This window comes from Myotis brandtii, unplaced genomic scaffold (assembly GCF_000412655.1).
Source record: "Myotis brandtii unplaced genomic scaffold, ASM41265v1 scaffold147, whole genome shotgun sequence".
Taxonomy (NCBI): Eukaryota; Metazoa; Chordata; class Mammalia; order Chiroptera; family Vespertilionidae; genus Myotis; species Myotis brandtii.
In genome coordinates, this window is record NW_005355292.1 from 1,477,072 (window position 1) to 1,489,059 (window position 11,988).

The 11,988-nt window shown below is 49.4% G+C and overlaps 1 protein-coding gene across 2 annotated transcripts in view; it reads right to left on the bottom strand.

The window, feature by feature from the left end:
• Positions 1-11,988, bottom strand: part of KCNJ6 (potassium channel, inwardly rectifying subfamily J, member 6) — a 170,609-nt gene that overhangs the window by 100,456 nt on the left and 58,165 nt on the right. For both annotated transcript variants that reach the window (XR_313288.2, XM_005861290.2), the window contains exon 2: positions 10,415-10,466. Coding sequence is in view for 1 of the 2 variants with exons in the window: in XM_005861290.2 (XP_005861352.1) it covers positions 10,415-10,439 (25 nt within the window). In the remaining variant the exon portion in view is untranslated. The remainder of the gene's footprint in view (positions 1-10,414; positions 10,467-11,988) is intronic.

Here is an 11,988-nt window from a genome sequence, read left to right on the forward strand (position 1 = left end):
AGCATTATGCTAAGTGAAATAAGCCAGTCAATGAAGGAAACATACCACATGATCTCACTCATTCATGGATAATAGAGACCATTATAAACTTATGAACAATAATAGATACAGAGGCAGAGCTGCCTCAAACAGATTGTCAAACTGCAGCGGGAAGGCCGGGGAGGGTTGGGGGGCAGGAGGGAGGGGGGTAAGAGATCAACCGAAGGACTTGTATGCATGCATATAAGCATAACCAATGGACATAAGACACTGGGGGGTAGGGGAGGCCAGGGGATTGTCAAGGGCGGGGAAAAAAAAAGGACACATATGTAATACCCTTTGTAATACTTTAAGCAATAAAAAAAATTAAAAAAATAAAAAAACAAAAAAACCCAAATCTTATGCCTACTGTGTTAGGGATGCATGTCGAGTACTTTCTTCCTGTCTCTTATTTTTTCCTAAATGGGTTGTATATGGTCATAGGAAGATTCTGCCCAGCTGAATCTGGTTAGTCAACTAGGAGGGTCTACTCCATACAGAGTCTCTATCCTCCACTTTATTCAGCAAAAGGCAGACACACAGCTAATACACGGGGAATGTTGAATGATGAGCTTTACTGTCATAGGATTAGAATGTATATGGTCAAACGGTTGCATCATTTGAACACTTTCCTTAGGCAAGGGAAGCTAGGAGCAACCGAAAATGTGGTTTTATATCTGAGTTTTGAGAGAAGAAAAAAAAGGAAATGGAGCCCTTTGCAATGGAGCTGGAGCTGCCATGTCAGGAAGACGGCCTGGCACGCCTTATGCCTCACATCCTGGAGTGTTAGCACAGGGCAAACTCACCTTTGTGCTAGGCCCACGCAATCTTGTGCCCCAAATAACTGTTTGCAAGGATAACAAGAAAGCAGACATGAGGACCACCAGACTGAAAATTAAAAACATTACTGAGAGTTAGCGTCACCCTGTTACGTCACCTGCACCGATAGCAATGCTCTCCTTCTGTGGATGTCAATGTCCCTTCCCTTTCCTATAAGCACCCATCGCCTCTGTCTCCTCATCGAAACAGTTTTGGCTTCTGCCTGAATCAGTGCCTCCCGCACAGCTATTCCTTGATCTTAAATAACTGCTTGCTGCCTCTCACGTCAAAAAGTCTTAGTTTATCATCCTATATAATAAAAGGGTAATATGCAAATTGACCCTAACGTTGGAACGACCGGTCGCAATGATGTGCACTGACCACCAGGGGGCAGACGCTCAATGCAGGAGCTGCCCTCTGGTGGTCAGTGTGCTCCCACAGGGGGAGCTCCACTCAGTCACAAGCCAGGCTGATGGCTGCGAGTGGGCCTAAGCCATCAGTCTGACATCCCCTGAGGGGTCCTGGACTGCGAGAGGGTGCAGGCCGGGCTGAGGGACCCCCTCCCCCGAGTGCACAAATTTTCATGTACCAGGCCTCTAGTGATTATATATTAGCTTTCAATATAGAATATATATATTTAATACACATATGTTAGCCTTCAATGTACCTATTAGCTTATACATGCATATCCATATGAAAATGCAATTGTTTACACACATTTATGCACATAAACACACCTGTTAGCATGTAGGTACCTATGCATGAGCTGTGTGTACATTATTCAAACCCTGCCAGGGAGATGCTATGCTCAGATGCAGAGAATCAGACAAGAGGATAAAGTCATTTGCATGCAGGCTCCCAGCTGGGGGCCGGCTGGGCGACATCAGAGTGGCTCTGTGCCTCCACAGATCACCCTGAGGGGCAGGTAAGGCTGCCCTCACTGCACCAGGGCTGATGTGCTAACTGTGCAGAAACCTTCGTGAATGCACCTGTGGGCGGTAGCACTGTTCTCTGAGTCAATATTTAAACTCCGAGATGCCTCCCCCTTGTAACGCCTTTGAGCTTGAAATTTAATATCTTGTGAGGGAGATTACATCAAAGCAGAAAAACACAAGAAATGTAGGCCGCGCTGTTTTCCCTGCTGAACGCCCCCCTCCGTGCGGGAAGCCACGGCTCAGCTCGGGGAAGTCTGGGAGGTGACTTTCTCCCACCAGGTGACACCCACCTCTGCCTGATTTTAACCTCCCCCAGGGCCCCCCTTGCATCCATCCCCTCCCTGCACCCAGGGAGGCCCCGGGAGCCGCTGCCACAGCTCACACACCTGCCTCCAGGAGCAGGAGGGCACAGTGCCCTGTGCCAGGGAAGCCGTGGGTGACGCTAATGCCCTGGAGGGAGCTGCTCTCAGGGCATATAACTGAGGCAGAGGGCGCTGCACCGGGCAAGGAGCACACTCCTCCTGGGGTTCACAGGGGTGCAGGCCTAGAGCTCGCTGTGCGGGGCGTGGGCGGCCCTCCAGCCTGCGGCTGAGCTCCAGAGCGGGAGCCTCAGAATCCAGTGTTCCCTGCTCTCCCTCCACCATCTGCTCCCTCACATCCTCAGTTATCTCAGGCTCAGTGCTTCCTAAACATGCACACGTTCACGCACACGGACATGTCCCCCTGCCCTGGGCTGGCCACACGTGCTTGCCCCATTGGCCATCTGTCTCCTACACTCTGGCCTTTCTCATCGCCACCCTCTAGGCAGGGCACCCTACTTGCTGCAAGCTGAGGGCGCAGAATAAAGCTTGAGACTCTAAGTGCCAGCCCCCAGCCAGCGCCGGGCCTTCCCCAGCCCTGGGGACATGTCCTCTCACCTCCTGACTTCCTCCATGACCCCTGTTGTTCCCAAGGCCTGGAGGGGAGGAGCCAAGCCGTGGGCGGTGGGAGGGGACCATCCTGACAGGGTGGCAGGTGGTGGAGGGTGGAGCAGGCTCTGGGAGCCCGTGGGAGGAGGGAGGGGAGGACAGTGAGCTGGGTGGCAGTTGGAGGGAGGCAGGGAAGGCGCATGGAGGAGGTGGGAGGCAAGAGAGTTTTAAAATGTGTTTGTTTTCTTCTTTGCTTTGGGCCAGAGCAAAGGCAAGTGGCGCTGGGCGTGCTTCCCGTCCCCTATGGGCCTGGGCCCCCAGCGCGGAGAGCTGGCTCTGCACTGGGGTCTTGAGAGGGAGCCGTGGCTCCTCCATAGTCCTGGGTGTCACCTGAGCACCCACTGGCGTGGCAGAGGGCCCCAGGAGCATGGGGACGTGTGGGGTTGGAGACAGGCAGATGTTGGGGGGCTCACAGCCCCAGTGGTGGTGGGGCAGCCTGATTCAAGGCCTTGCCTCTGACCTGCCAAGCTGGGCTGGGATCATGTCACTCCCGCACTGAATGTCTGCGTTGTGTGTGATTACTTCCTATAAAAGGGGGAATGAGGGAGGACCCAAGTGCCCATGACCCTGAAGGAGAGAGGGAGACACTTCAGTAATGTGTCAATGGCACCTGTGCCCCTGAGATCGGGTCCGAGAGGATGTGGCTGACCCACACCTGGGCTTCACACCACCAGTGGCTCGAAAAGGCCAAGTGAGCGAGAAACATTACTATTGAGGGGACCGAAGGTCCTAAAAACTGCTGTTTTAGAAAGAATGACCCTCCTACTGGCTTCTGGGAGAAACGGGGTCTCCACCTCCCCTCTCCACCCACTCTCCACCTCCCTGTTTCTGCCAGTCCCAAGAACTGCTGGGTATTTCCACGTTTCCTCTTAAACATCATCACATTGGAAACATCGCCTCATCTTCCCATTGCATCATCAGTAAAATAGAGACACCAATGGCTTGGTTGTCTCCAAAATCAGGCAGCTGAGGCCGATGGACGCTCTGCGTGGCCTCCAGGGGTGGTTCAGGCTGACTGTTCCTGCACTAAGTTAGTGGAGGTGGAGTGGCAGATGGACAGAGACTGGAGCTAGAAGCCTGGGGCAGGGCTGCCACCCTCTGGCACCTCCCACCATCGCTGCAGAGGAAGAGGATTGGTGTCTGCTCAGCCTTCCTTCTGCCTGGCGTTACCTAGAGACGTGGTCCCAGCCTCCCGACAGGGCAGACTTAGTAATGCCTGGAGACCTTTGGTGTCACAACCGGCATCTAGTGAACCGAGGTCAAGGCTCCCATTAAAAAATCCTGCAACGCGCGGAAGTCCACAAGGAAGACTTGCCCAGCTCCCAATGTCAATGGCGCCCGAGCTGAGAAACCCCGATCCAGCCCTTCCTGCTGCCAGGGAGAAGGTGTGGATGTCGGAGATGAATTTCTCACCAAGCATGTCAGGGACATTCATCAGGAGGTGAGGGTCCAGGTGATCGCCAAGACCTTAGACAGCGGTTCTCAACCTGTGGGTCGCAACCCCTTTGGGGGTCAAACGGCCCTTTCACAGGGGTCGCCTAAGACCATCGGAAAACACATATATAATTACATATTGTTTTTGTGATTAATCACTATGCTCTAATTATGTTCAATTTGTAACAATGAAATTGGGGCGACTTTGGAACATGAGGAACTGTATGAAAGGGTCGCGGCGTTAGGAAGGTTGAGAACCACTGCCTTAGAAGGAATGGGAATGAGTATGAGAAAACAGACCTCGTCTCATTCCCATTTGCTCGAAGATCAGTGACAACCTTACAGACGTCAGGCACCCAGGCTGAGCTTTGCTCACTGTGGTGCTGTTCTGAACATGGCTGTGTGTTTCTACCAGTAAAATCCCTTAAACTCATGTTGGCCCTGGAGTTGGCAGGGGAGGAGATTGAGTTCTTCGGAGCTGGCCATAGGGTGAGGGACTCGGCAGTGAGTGCAGGGGACAGCAGAGGGAGGTGACAGAAGCACCTGGAGGGACATGGAGGGGAGAAGAGGGGATGTTCGCGTCCGTGGAGACGTGGCTCAGGCCATTAAATTGCATGAGGATTACAGTCCGTTTCAGGCCCTGTGACCTCAGAGCTGGGATCTCCGATTCCAACTGAACATACTCATACTCTCAACCAGGAGCAAGTGTCCTTGAACTTGAAAGATGTTTTCCAGGAAGGACAAGCACATGCCTCACAGTGGCTGCCCTCTCCTGCTTCGGATCAAAGGGTGCTTGTCTGCCTAATGGTGGGACTGAAACGATAGCCTCTGTGGGGACCAAGGTCAAATACGGTCATCTGCATAGATCTGTGTCCTGAGGCTCCGGCAAGGTGGCCCCTCTCAGCACCCACTCTGGAGCCTCCCTGCCCTCATCCTGGGCACAGGACTCCAGGAGTGAACACGCAGAGGAGACTGCGTCGGCCAGAGTAGAGAGGACGGAGCCAGTCTGGTGAGTGGTGTGAGTGTGAGTGGGCGGGTGACGGAGGAATGGGACACCAGGGTCCTGGGAGGGTGAGAGACCTGCCTCCAGGCGGGGCTTCCAGAACCCGTTTCGGAAGCACACGGAGGAACTTCTGGGTAAGGGAAGGGCTACTGCTGTTATCGGCGCAATTACCTAGTTATTAATATCAATAAAGGGAAGAGGCAGAGGGAAGTCAGACACTGTGGGCGTGGTCACCTGGGAAGCTCACACACATGTTGCTACTCCAAGGGGGTTGCTCCTCCCTCCCCCATCCTGTACTGGATTGCTGCGGGGAGAAGGGGGAGAGGGGCACACTCGCAGTGAAGTCGGGGTGATGTAGGGAAGGTGCTGGCCTGGGGAACACTGGATTGGCCAGGAGGTGGGCCCCATCAGAAACGCGTGAAATCTTGCCAAGTTGAAATCCCCACGAGAGCCCACTCTCTTGCTTGCTCCTGCTCTTGCTCTTGCTCTTGCTCTCTCTTGCTCCAGGACTCACGCTCGCCTGTGCACTCACCTGTTCTCCCTCCACAGCCCTGTGGCCTTAAGCAGCCGCATGGCCATGGCCGTGAGGACCCCACAGGCAATGGACTGCGGCTGGGAGCACAAGCTGAGCCGGCCAGACGCGGGGCTGGACTGTGCTCTCTCAGGGAGCAGACACGGCGGACAGGGGCCTTCATTCAGGCCTCGCTGAGGACACAGCTGGACTTTGTCCCTGGCAGAGATGGGACCCTCGGAATTTTTCATCATCAATAAAGCTTTCCACGAACCCCCATCCTCCCGCGGGGGCCTCAGGAGATTCATGCGGCTCAGGCAGCCACCACACTGCAGACACGTGAATGACGCAGACAGGAGTGGGAGTGGGGCTCCAGGATGGGCAGCAGAACATGGGGTCAAGGGGCCCTGCAGCCTGGGAAGGCATGGTGGCCAAGCCTCCCTCCCTGTCCCACTCACCTGCTGCCACGCACAAGACCAGGTATGTGATTATAACCCTCACTGCCAATGCACCCACGTGGTGAGACCTCCTTTGCTGTAGCTGACATGTTCCCAGGAGCTCGGGGTGTGGGGGGGATACATCAGCCGGCCACGACCGTGCAGCAAATTATTAAAAAAGTTTATGTAAGAACCGCCTACCAAGGTTCCCTGCGGACCACGAGTCCAGGCTGTTTGCACGCCTCTGGACACCTCCAATCCTCACCGCCTGACTTAGCCCTCAGGCCCGGGACAGACCTGCCCGCTCCATGTCACTGCTGATGACAGCACAGAACAGGACTGGTGTCCTTGGCAGGGTCCCCATCTGCCTATTGAGAGGCAGGGCTGGGGTCTCAACGAGATCAGGCTGTCGGCTTCACTGCGGTCAGCGGCTGGGTAAGAAAGTGCTGCTCACTGACCGGCACACGCACAGCAATTTCCTCCGATCTGGGGGTTTCGGCTGCACTATTTGGAGCAAGTCTACGTGTGAAATTATCCGTTTCCAAGATGCAAACAGAGGTTAAAATGTCAAAGGGCAGTGGTAAGAAGGTTGGAAGTCCACAGCGAATGCCGTGGCGAGTGAGGGCGATGCACAGGTGAGTGAGGACCCACTGGGCATCCCAGTCACACCTCTCCTGCCTCCCTCCCTTGCCGCCTGGCTTCTCTTGGCTCCTATGAGTTGCCTCTTTCCCTCCTTCACAGCTCTTCTCTGGGTCCTTTTCACATATGTTTTTTTCCTCTGTGTTTTTGTCATGTATAATTTTGCTGTCTCTCTATTTCTCCCTCCACATCTGTTTTTCTTTTTTCTCTGTGTTTTTTTCTTCCTTATCAGGCCACCTCTTCATGTCAACAATGTAACATAAAATATTTTGAAGTATTACCCTGTATTTATTAAACTTGATTTCAATGAAACATTTAAAAGCCTGTAAATATCTATGTCTCTTGTTTGCCCTTTATTTTTTAAAAATATACTTTTATTGATTTCAGAGAGGAAAGGAGAGGGAGAGAGAGATAGAAACATCAATGATGAGAGAGAATCATTGATTGGCTGCCTCCTGCATGCCCCACACTGGGGATTGAGCCTGCAACCCAGGCATGTGCCCTGGCCGGAAATCAAACCGTGACCTTCTGTTTCATAGGTTGATGCTCAACCACTGAGCCACGCCAGCTGGGCTTGTTTGCCTTTTAAAAAAATGACTGAAGTTGATTAATGGCACATGAGAGAAAGGAACGTTCCCCGTTCCTGTTCTAGAAGATGAAGAGGTCACCCACCCCATTCCCAGCCTTGCCCAGCCACCCGCAGCAGTCGACCCCTATGGTGATGGAAGACTCGGGCTTTCCCCCCGGTTCTAGTTAAACATGGATGTTCTAGGAACCAGATGGCGTTTGCTCTGCAGTTGAACAAGCAAAGCATTTCCTGGCTCGAGAAAGCCATTCTGTGCACCATGTCCTGGGCATTTGTGGTTCTGTTTATGTCCCTTTCCTCTGGTGGCCTTGGGTTTTACGCTCCCATCAAATTCAGTGTGTAGCACTTGTGTGTTAATCCTTTGATTAACTGGTTGGTTCTCCCTACATAATTATGTATTTATTTCCTTGTAGATTTCCTATGTAGAATGAATGTGGAGCTGTATATAACATTATTCATGAGTTTAACTTTGATGAAATATTTATCAGTATTGACTGCCTCATGAACGCTCATAGCGAGAGCCTAAAAGAGTTAGAGCATGTCTTATGCATTTTATAATGTTCTCTATCTTTGTAAGGATCGGTGAACTGGAATGGTGAGTAGAATTCCAAAGTCTGGTCTCAAATTTTGAATTTCCTTGTGTATTGAACACATCTGTGTGATTTTTCTTTCTTTCTTTCTTTTTTTGTTAATCCTCACACGAGGATATATTTTCATTGATTTTTAGAGACCTGGAAGGGAGGGGGAGAAACAGAGAGAGAGACATCATCGATGTGAGAGAGACACATCAATTGGTTGCCTCCCACACGTGCTCCGACCAGTGTTGGTGATCGAGCCTGCAACTGAGGTGCATGCCCTTGACCTAAATCAAACCTAGGACCCTTAGTCCACGTGTGGGCCAACACTCTATCCACTGAGCCAAACTGGTCAGGGCTGTGTGATCTTTTCATAAAGACAAAGCAACTTAGAAGAACGAATGTACCCTTTCATCTACCCAAGGGTTTGGAATTCAGTTTTGACAGAATTCCCTTAAGCCAATGGATTTATAGATCAGTCATTATAGTTATTGCAGAGGCAAACCTGAGATCTAAAACCAACCAACCAGAAGTCCAACGAGCGGCTCTCATTTAAATGCATTTGGATCCAACAGAAGTATAAAAATTAATATACCGTTATTGAAGAACCAGTAGGCCCCTTAGAGTGCCTTCAGTGTTTCACAGCTCAGTAAGGCGAGTTAAAAGTAACATTCACTGAATTTCTACCAGGAGCCTCATTGTGAAACCAGCATCACAACTCCTGTGCTACACTAGCTTGATTCCCTTACACACTTAAAACTCCCTTCGCTGACAGTGACCCCCGGCTCCAAGCTAGCCATCTTTCCAGCTCTCAGAGGCTCTGCGGGTCTTTTGTGTTGGTGTCCTTGGACTTGGAGATTAGAACTGAGTCTGCTCAAGTGCTGACACTGTGAATTAGTTGGTGCTGTCCGCGGTCCCACTCCGTATTTTGACGACACAGGCTCATCAGCTTTGCAGTGGTACAGGTAACCTCACTACGCATTTCAGTCAGGCAGGAGAAGAGCTTTAAGATCCTTTCCCCTCCAGAGAACCCATCTGGGGGTCTTTAAACCTCGTGGCAAATCCTTTGCACGTGTTTCATGTAGAAAGAAGGGTGGAGCAGAGAGGGCAGGGGGTGATACAGAACAGAGAGTGGAAGAGAGGCAGTAAATATCGTGGGCAGTTGGTCTTCACCCACCCCTTTGAGTCATTGTGTAAATGGTGGAATCAGTGTGTGTCAAGACCGATGAAACTGGCCAGGGGTTCTGGGTGAGGAATGAAAGAAATGCAGTGTAAAGAACTTTTTAACATGATCTTTTCTAGGTGAGGGGCAGACCTTTGGGGATAAGGGCTCATTGACCAGCTACAAAAGGACACTTGTATTTTAATAGCTCCATGAATTGAGGAGTGGTAGAAGAGGAAGCAGGTGCCCAGTTAAATGTGGCAAGATTAATAGTGACTTTTGCAGGTCAAATTGAATAAGGTGTTCATGGCCCTAATGAGAATGGAGAAGTGTTTGCAAGCTTCCCTTGAAACTTTAGAAATGAAATCTAGCACCAGGGACAGTGTTTATTTTCAAACAAAAACAGTCCGCATTGTCTGCTTATTTCACAGCCACATGGTCTTTTTTTGTTCTTAATCCTCACCCAAAGATATTTTTCCATTGATTTTTAGAGAGAGTGGAAGGGAGAGGGAGAGACAGAAAGAGAGAAACATCCATGTGAGAGAGATACATCTATTGGTTGCCTCCCGCACGCAGCCTGACTGGGGCCAGGGATCGATCCTGCAACCAAGGTACATGCCCTTGACTGGAATTGAACCTGTGACCCTTCAGTCCATAGGTGGACACTCTATCCACTGAGCCAAACTGGTTAGGGTGCCACATGGTCTTTAATATTTAAACTTCAACATATAGAATTGCATTTCTCATTTTGTGGAAGGATTTATTTTAATTAATTCTTCTTTCTTCTTAAAAAATATGTATTCTATTTATGTAGCTTAAGAGCTTAGAGCATTATAGCACTGATCCACACCAAAGCTAAATCATTCCAAGCTACTTACACTTCAAGCACTCCATTTTTAATCGTTCTGTTTGAAATTTCGGAACACCTGGAAGGTTTAGTGATCATAAATAAACCATCCTTTCCTCTCTTTCGATTCTCCAGCCTATGCAATATCTGCCCATAAAACTTCAGCTGACCTGGTCCAAACCTGCCCAAGGTCAGGTTGAAATAACTCGGGGTCTTGAGCCCCAGTGCAGTGCTGCAAATAAAATCCATTTTGATTCATACATTCAGTAACCACTTTGGTGCAGAACTTGACCCCACGCAAGATGGGTTCCTGAATCATGCACCATGTACCATCGACATAAGGTGACGTGTGTCAAACAGACCTTGGCTATCGCAACAGTGAAAGGCAAGTCAGATTGTCACAAGGGGATGTGGTTTGTGCGAGAGTTTGCGGTTTCTCATTCAAAACCAGAAATCAAGAATAAATTCCAAGTTACTCACTCATGGATTCTGTCAGCTTGGCCATTGCTGCAGGTGCTTCTTTGTGCTTTTCCTGGAGGGGAGAAGAAAAGACAGCCATGTAGGAAACACGTCTCAGATACACATGAACACAATGGGTCTGTGACAGCTCTCTCTCTCTCCCTTCTTTTCCTACGTTAAAATGTGCTCGCCAATGATGAAAGGAATGAAAAAAATCTCACACTATAGTTATACCATCAGTTGGTCACAGAGAAGAGATTTGGGGGCCATTAAAGAACGTGCCCTGTTGTTGGAAGTGCGAGTCTGTCGCAGTGATCTTGGACAAATATAATTGGTGACGCACGGCCGGCTTCCGGAACCTCTCTGACACGGGAGTTCTGACATCCATATGCCAGTCCTTTGCTCTCTATTTTCTCCTGTGGAAGCTTTTTGGTATTTTTGGAGCTGGTATTTTTGTAGTCATTTGGTTTCTTTTTTCCCTAAGAGCTAAATAGATTTTATACATTTTTCTTTGTCTTGCCTTTTTGACTTCCTGAAATCTTTTTTAAAGGTCGTTACTTTTGATGGGTTTATAACCTTATCTATTTTGGGCTGAAAACATTTTGTTTCAACTGGGATAGAGGTGGTGGCCCACTGGGTGTGAGGGCCAAAGACGCGTGCAGAAATGGAACCTGTCCCAGTGAAGAAGTTACGTAGGCAAGATTAAGAATGATGGTCATCGCTCCTACACAGTTCCCTTCACTGTCTTCCTGCTTCTTTCATTTCCTGGGGTTCCTGACATGGATCGTAACTGAAATACTGGCCACTATTATCTTACTTTTTGAAGCCTTATTCTTTTTCTGATTATGAAACGAATGCATGCCCATTATTTAAAAACACAGAAAATATTGAAAAAAATGATAAATTATAGTCATCTCATAATACCACCTATAGAGGAAACCACTATTATAATTTGGTGAACACATTTCTGTTTTCATTTCAATACCTGTGAATATTTACAGACAGGGCACTATGACCCCACTTCTATAAATATAAATATGTATACTCTGCATACAATGTTGTAAGTTGCTCTTTCACTTAATACCCCATCCTCCATCTTTCTACGGCAATAATGCTAGAATGCATCACCATTGTTTGAATGACTGCGAAGCATCTGTCATGGGTTATCCCACAATTTCCTTAACCAAGTCCCAGTTTACTTGCATATAGTTTTTCACTGTTTTACACAAGGCTGTGATGAAGCATCCTTGAGCTCACATCTTGGTGCATTTGGCCTTCTAAGGGCTAATAAATCTTAGGGCTAGGTATGGCTTGGCCAAAAGGTATGACTATTAAGAATTTTGACAACTGTCCCCACAAAGTTCAGGTCTCATAATGTACAGAAGTGTTTGTTTCCTTACATCCTGTCACTTGCCAACGGCATTACTACGCCCCCCCTCCCCCACTCTTTGTCAAAGTGACAGTAAAAAAGTGGGATCTTGCTATTTTATCCCGTCCTTTTTCTTTCTCTGACGCTTTTTATGGACAACCAGGCATTCTGTCCCAGCTAATCGGTACATCCCCGGCGCTCAGCTTCCTGGTGCCGTGCCCCAGCC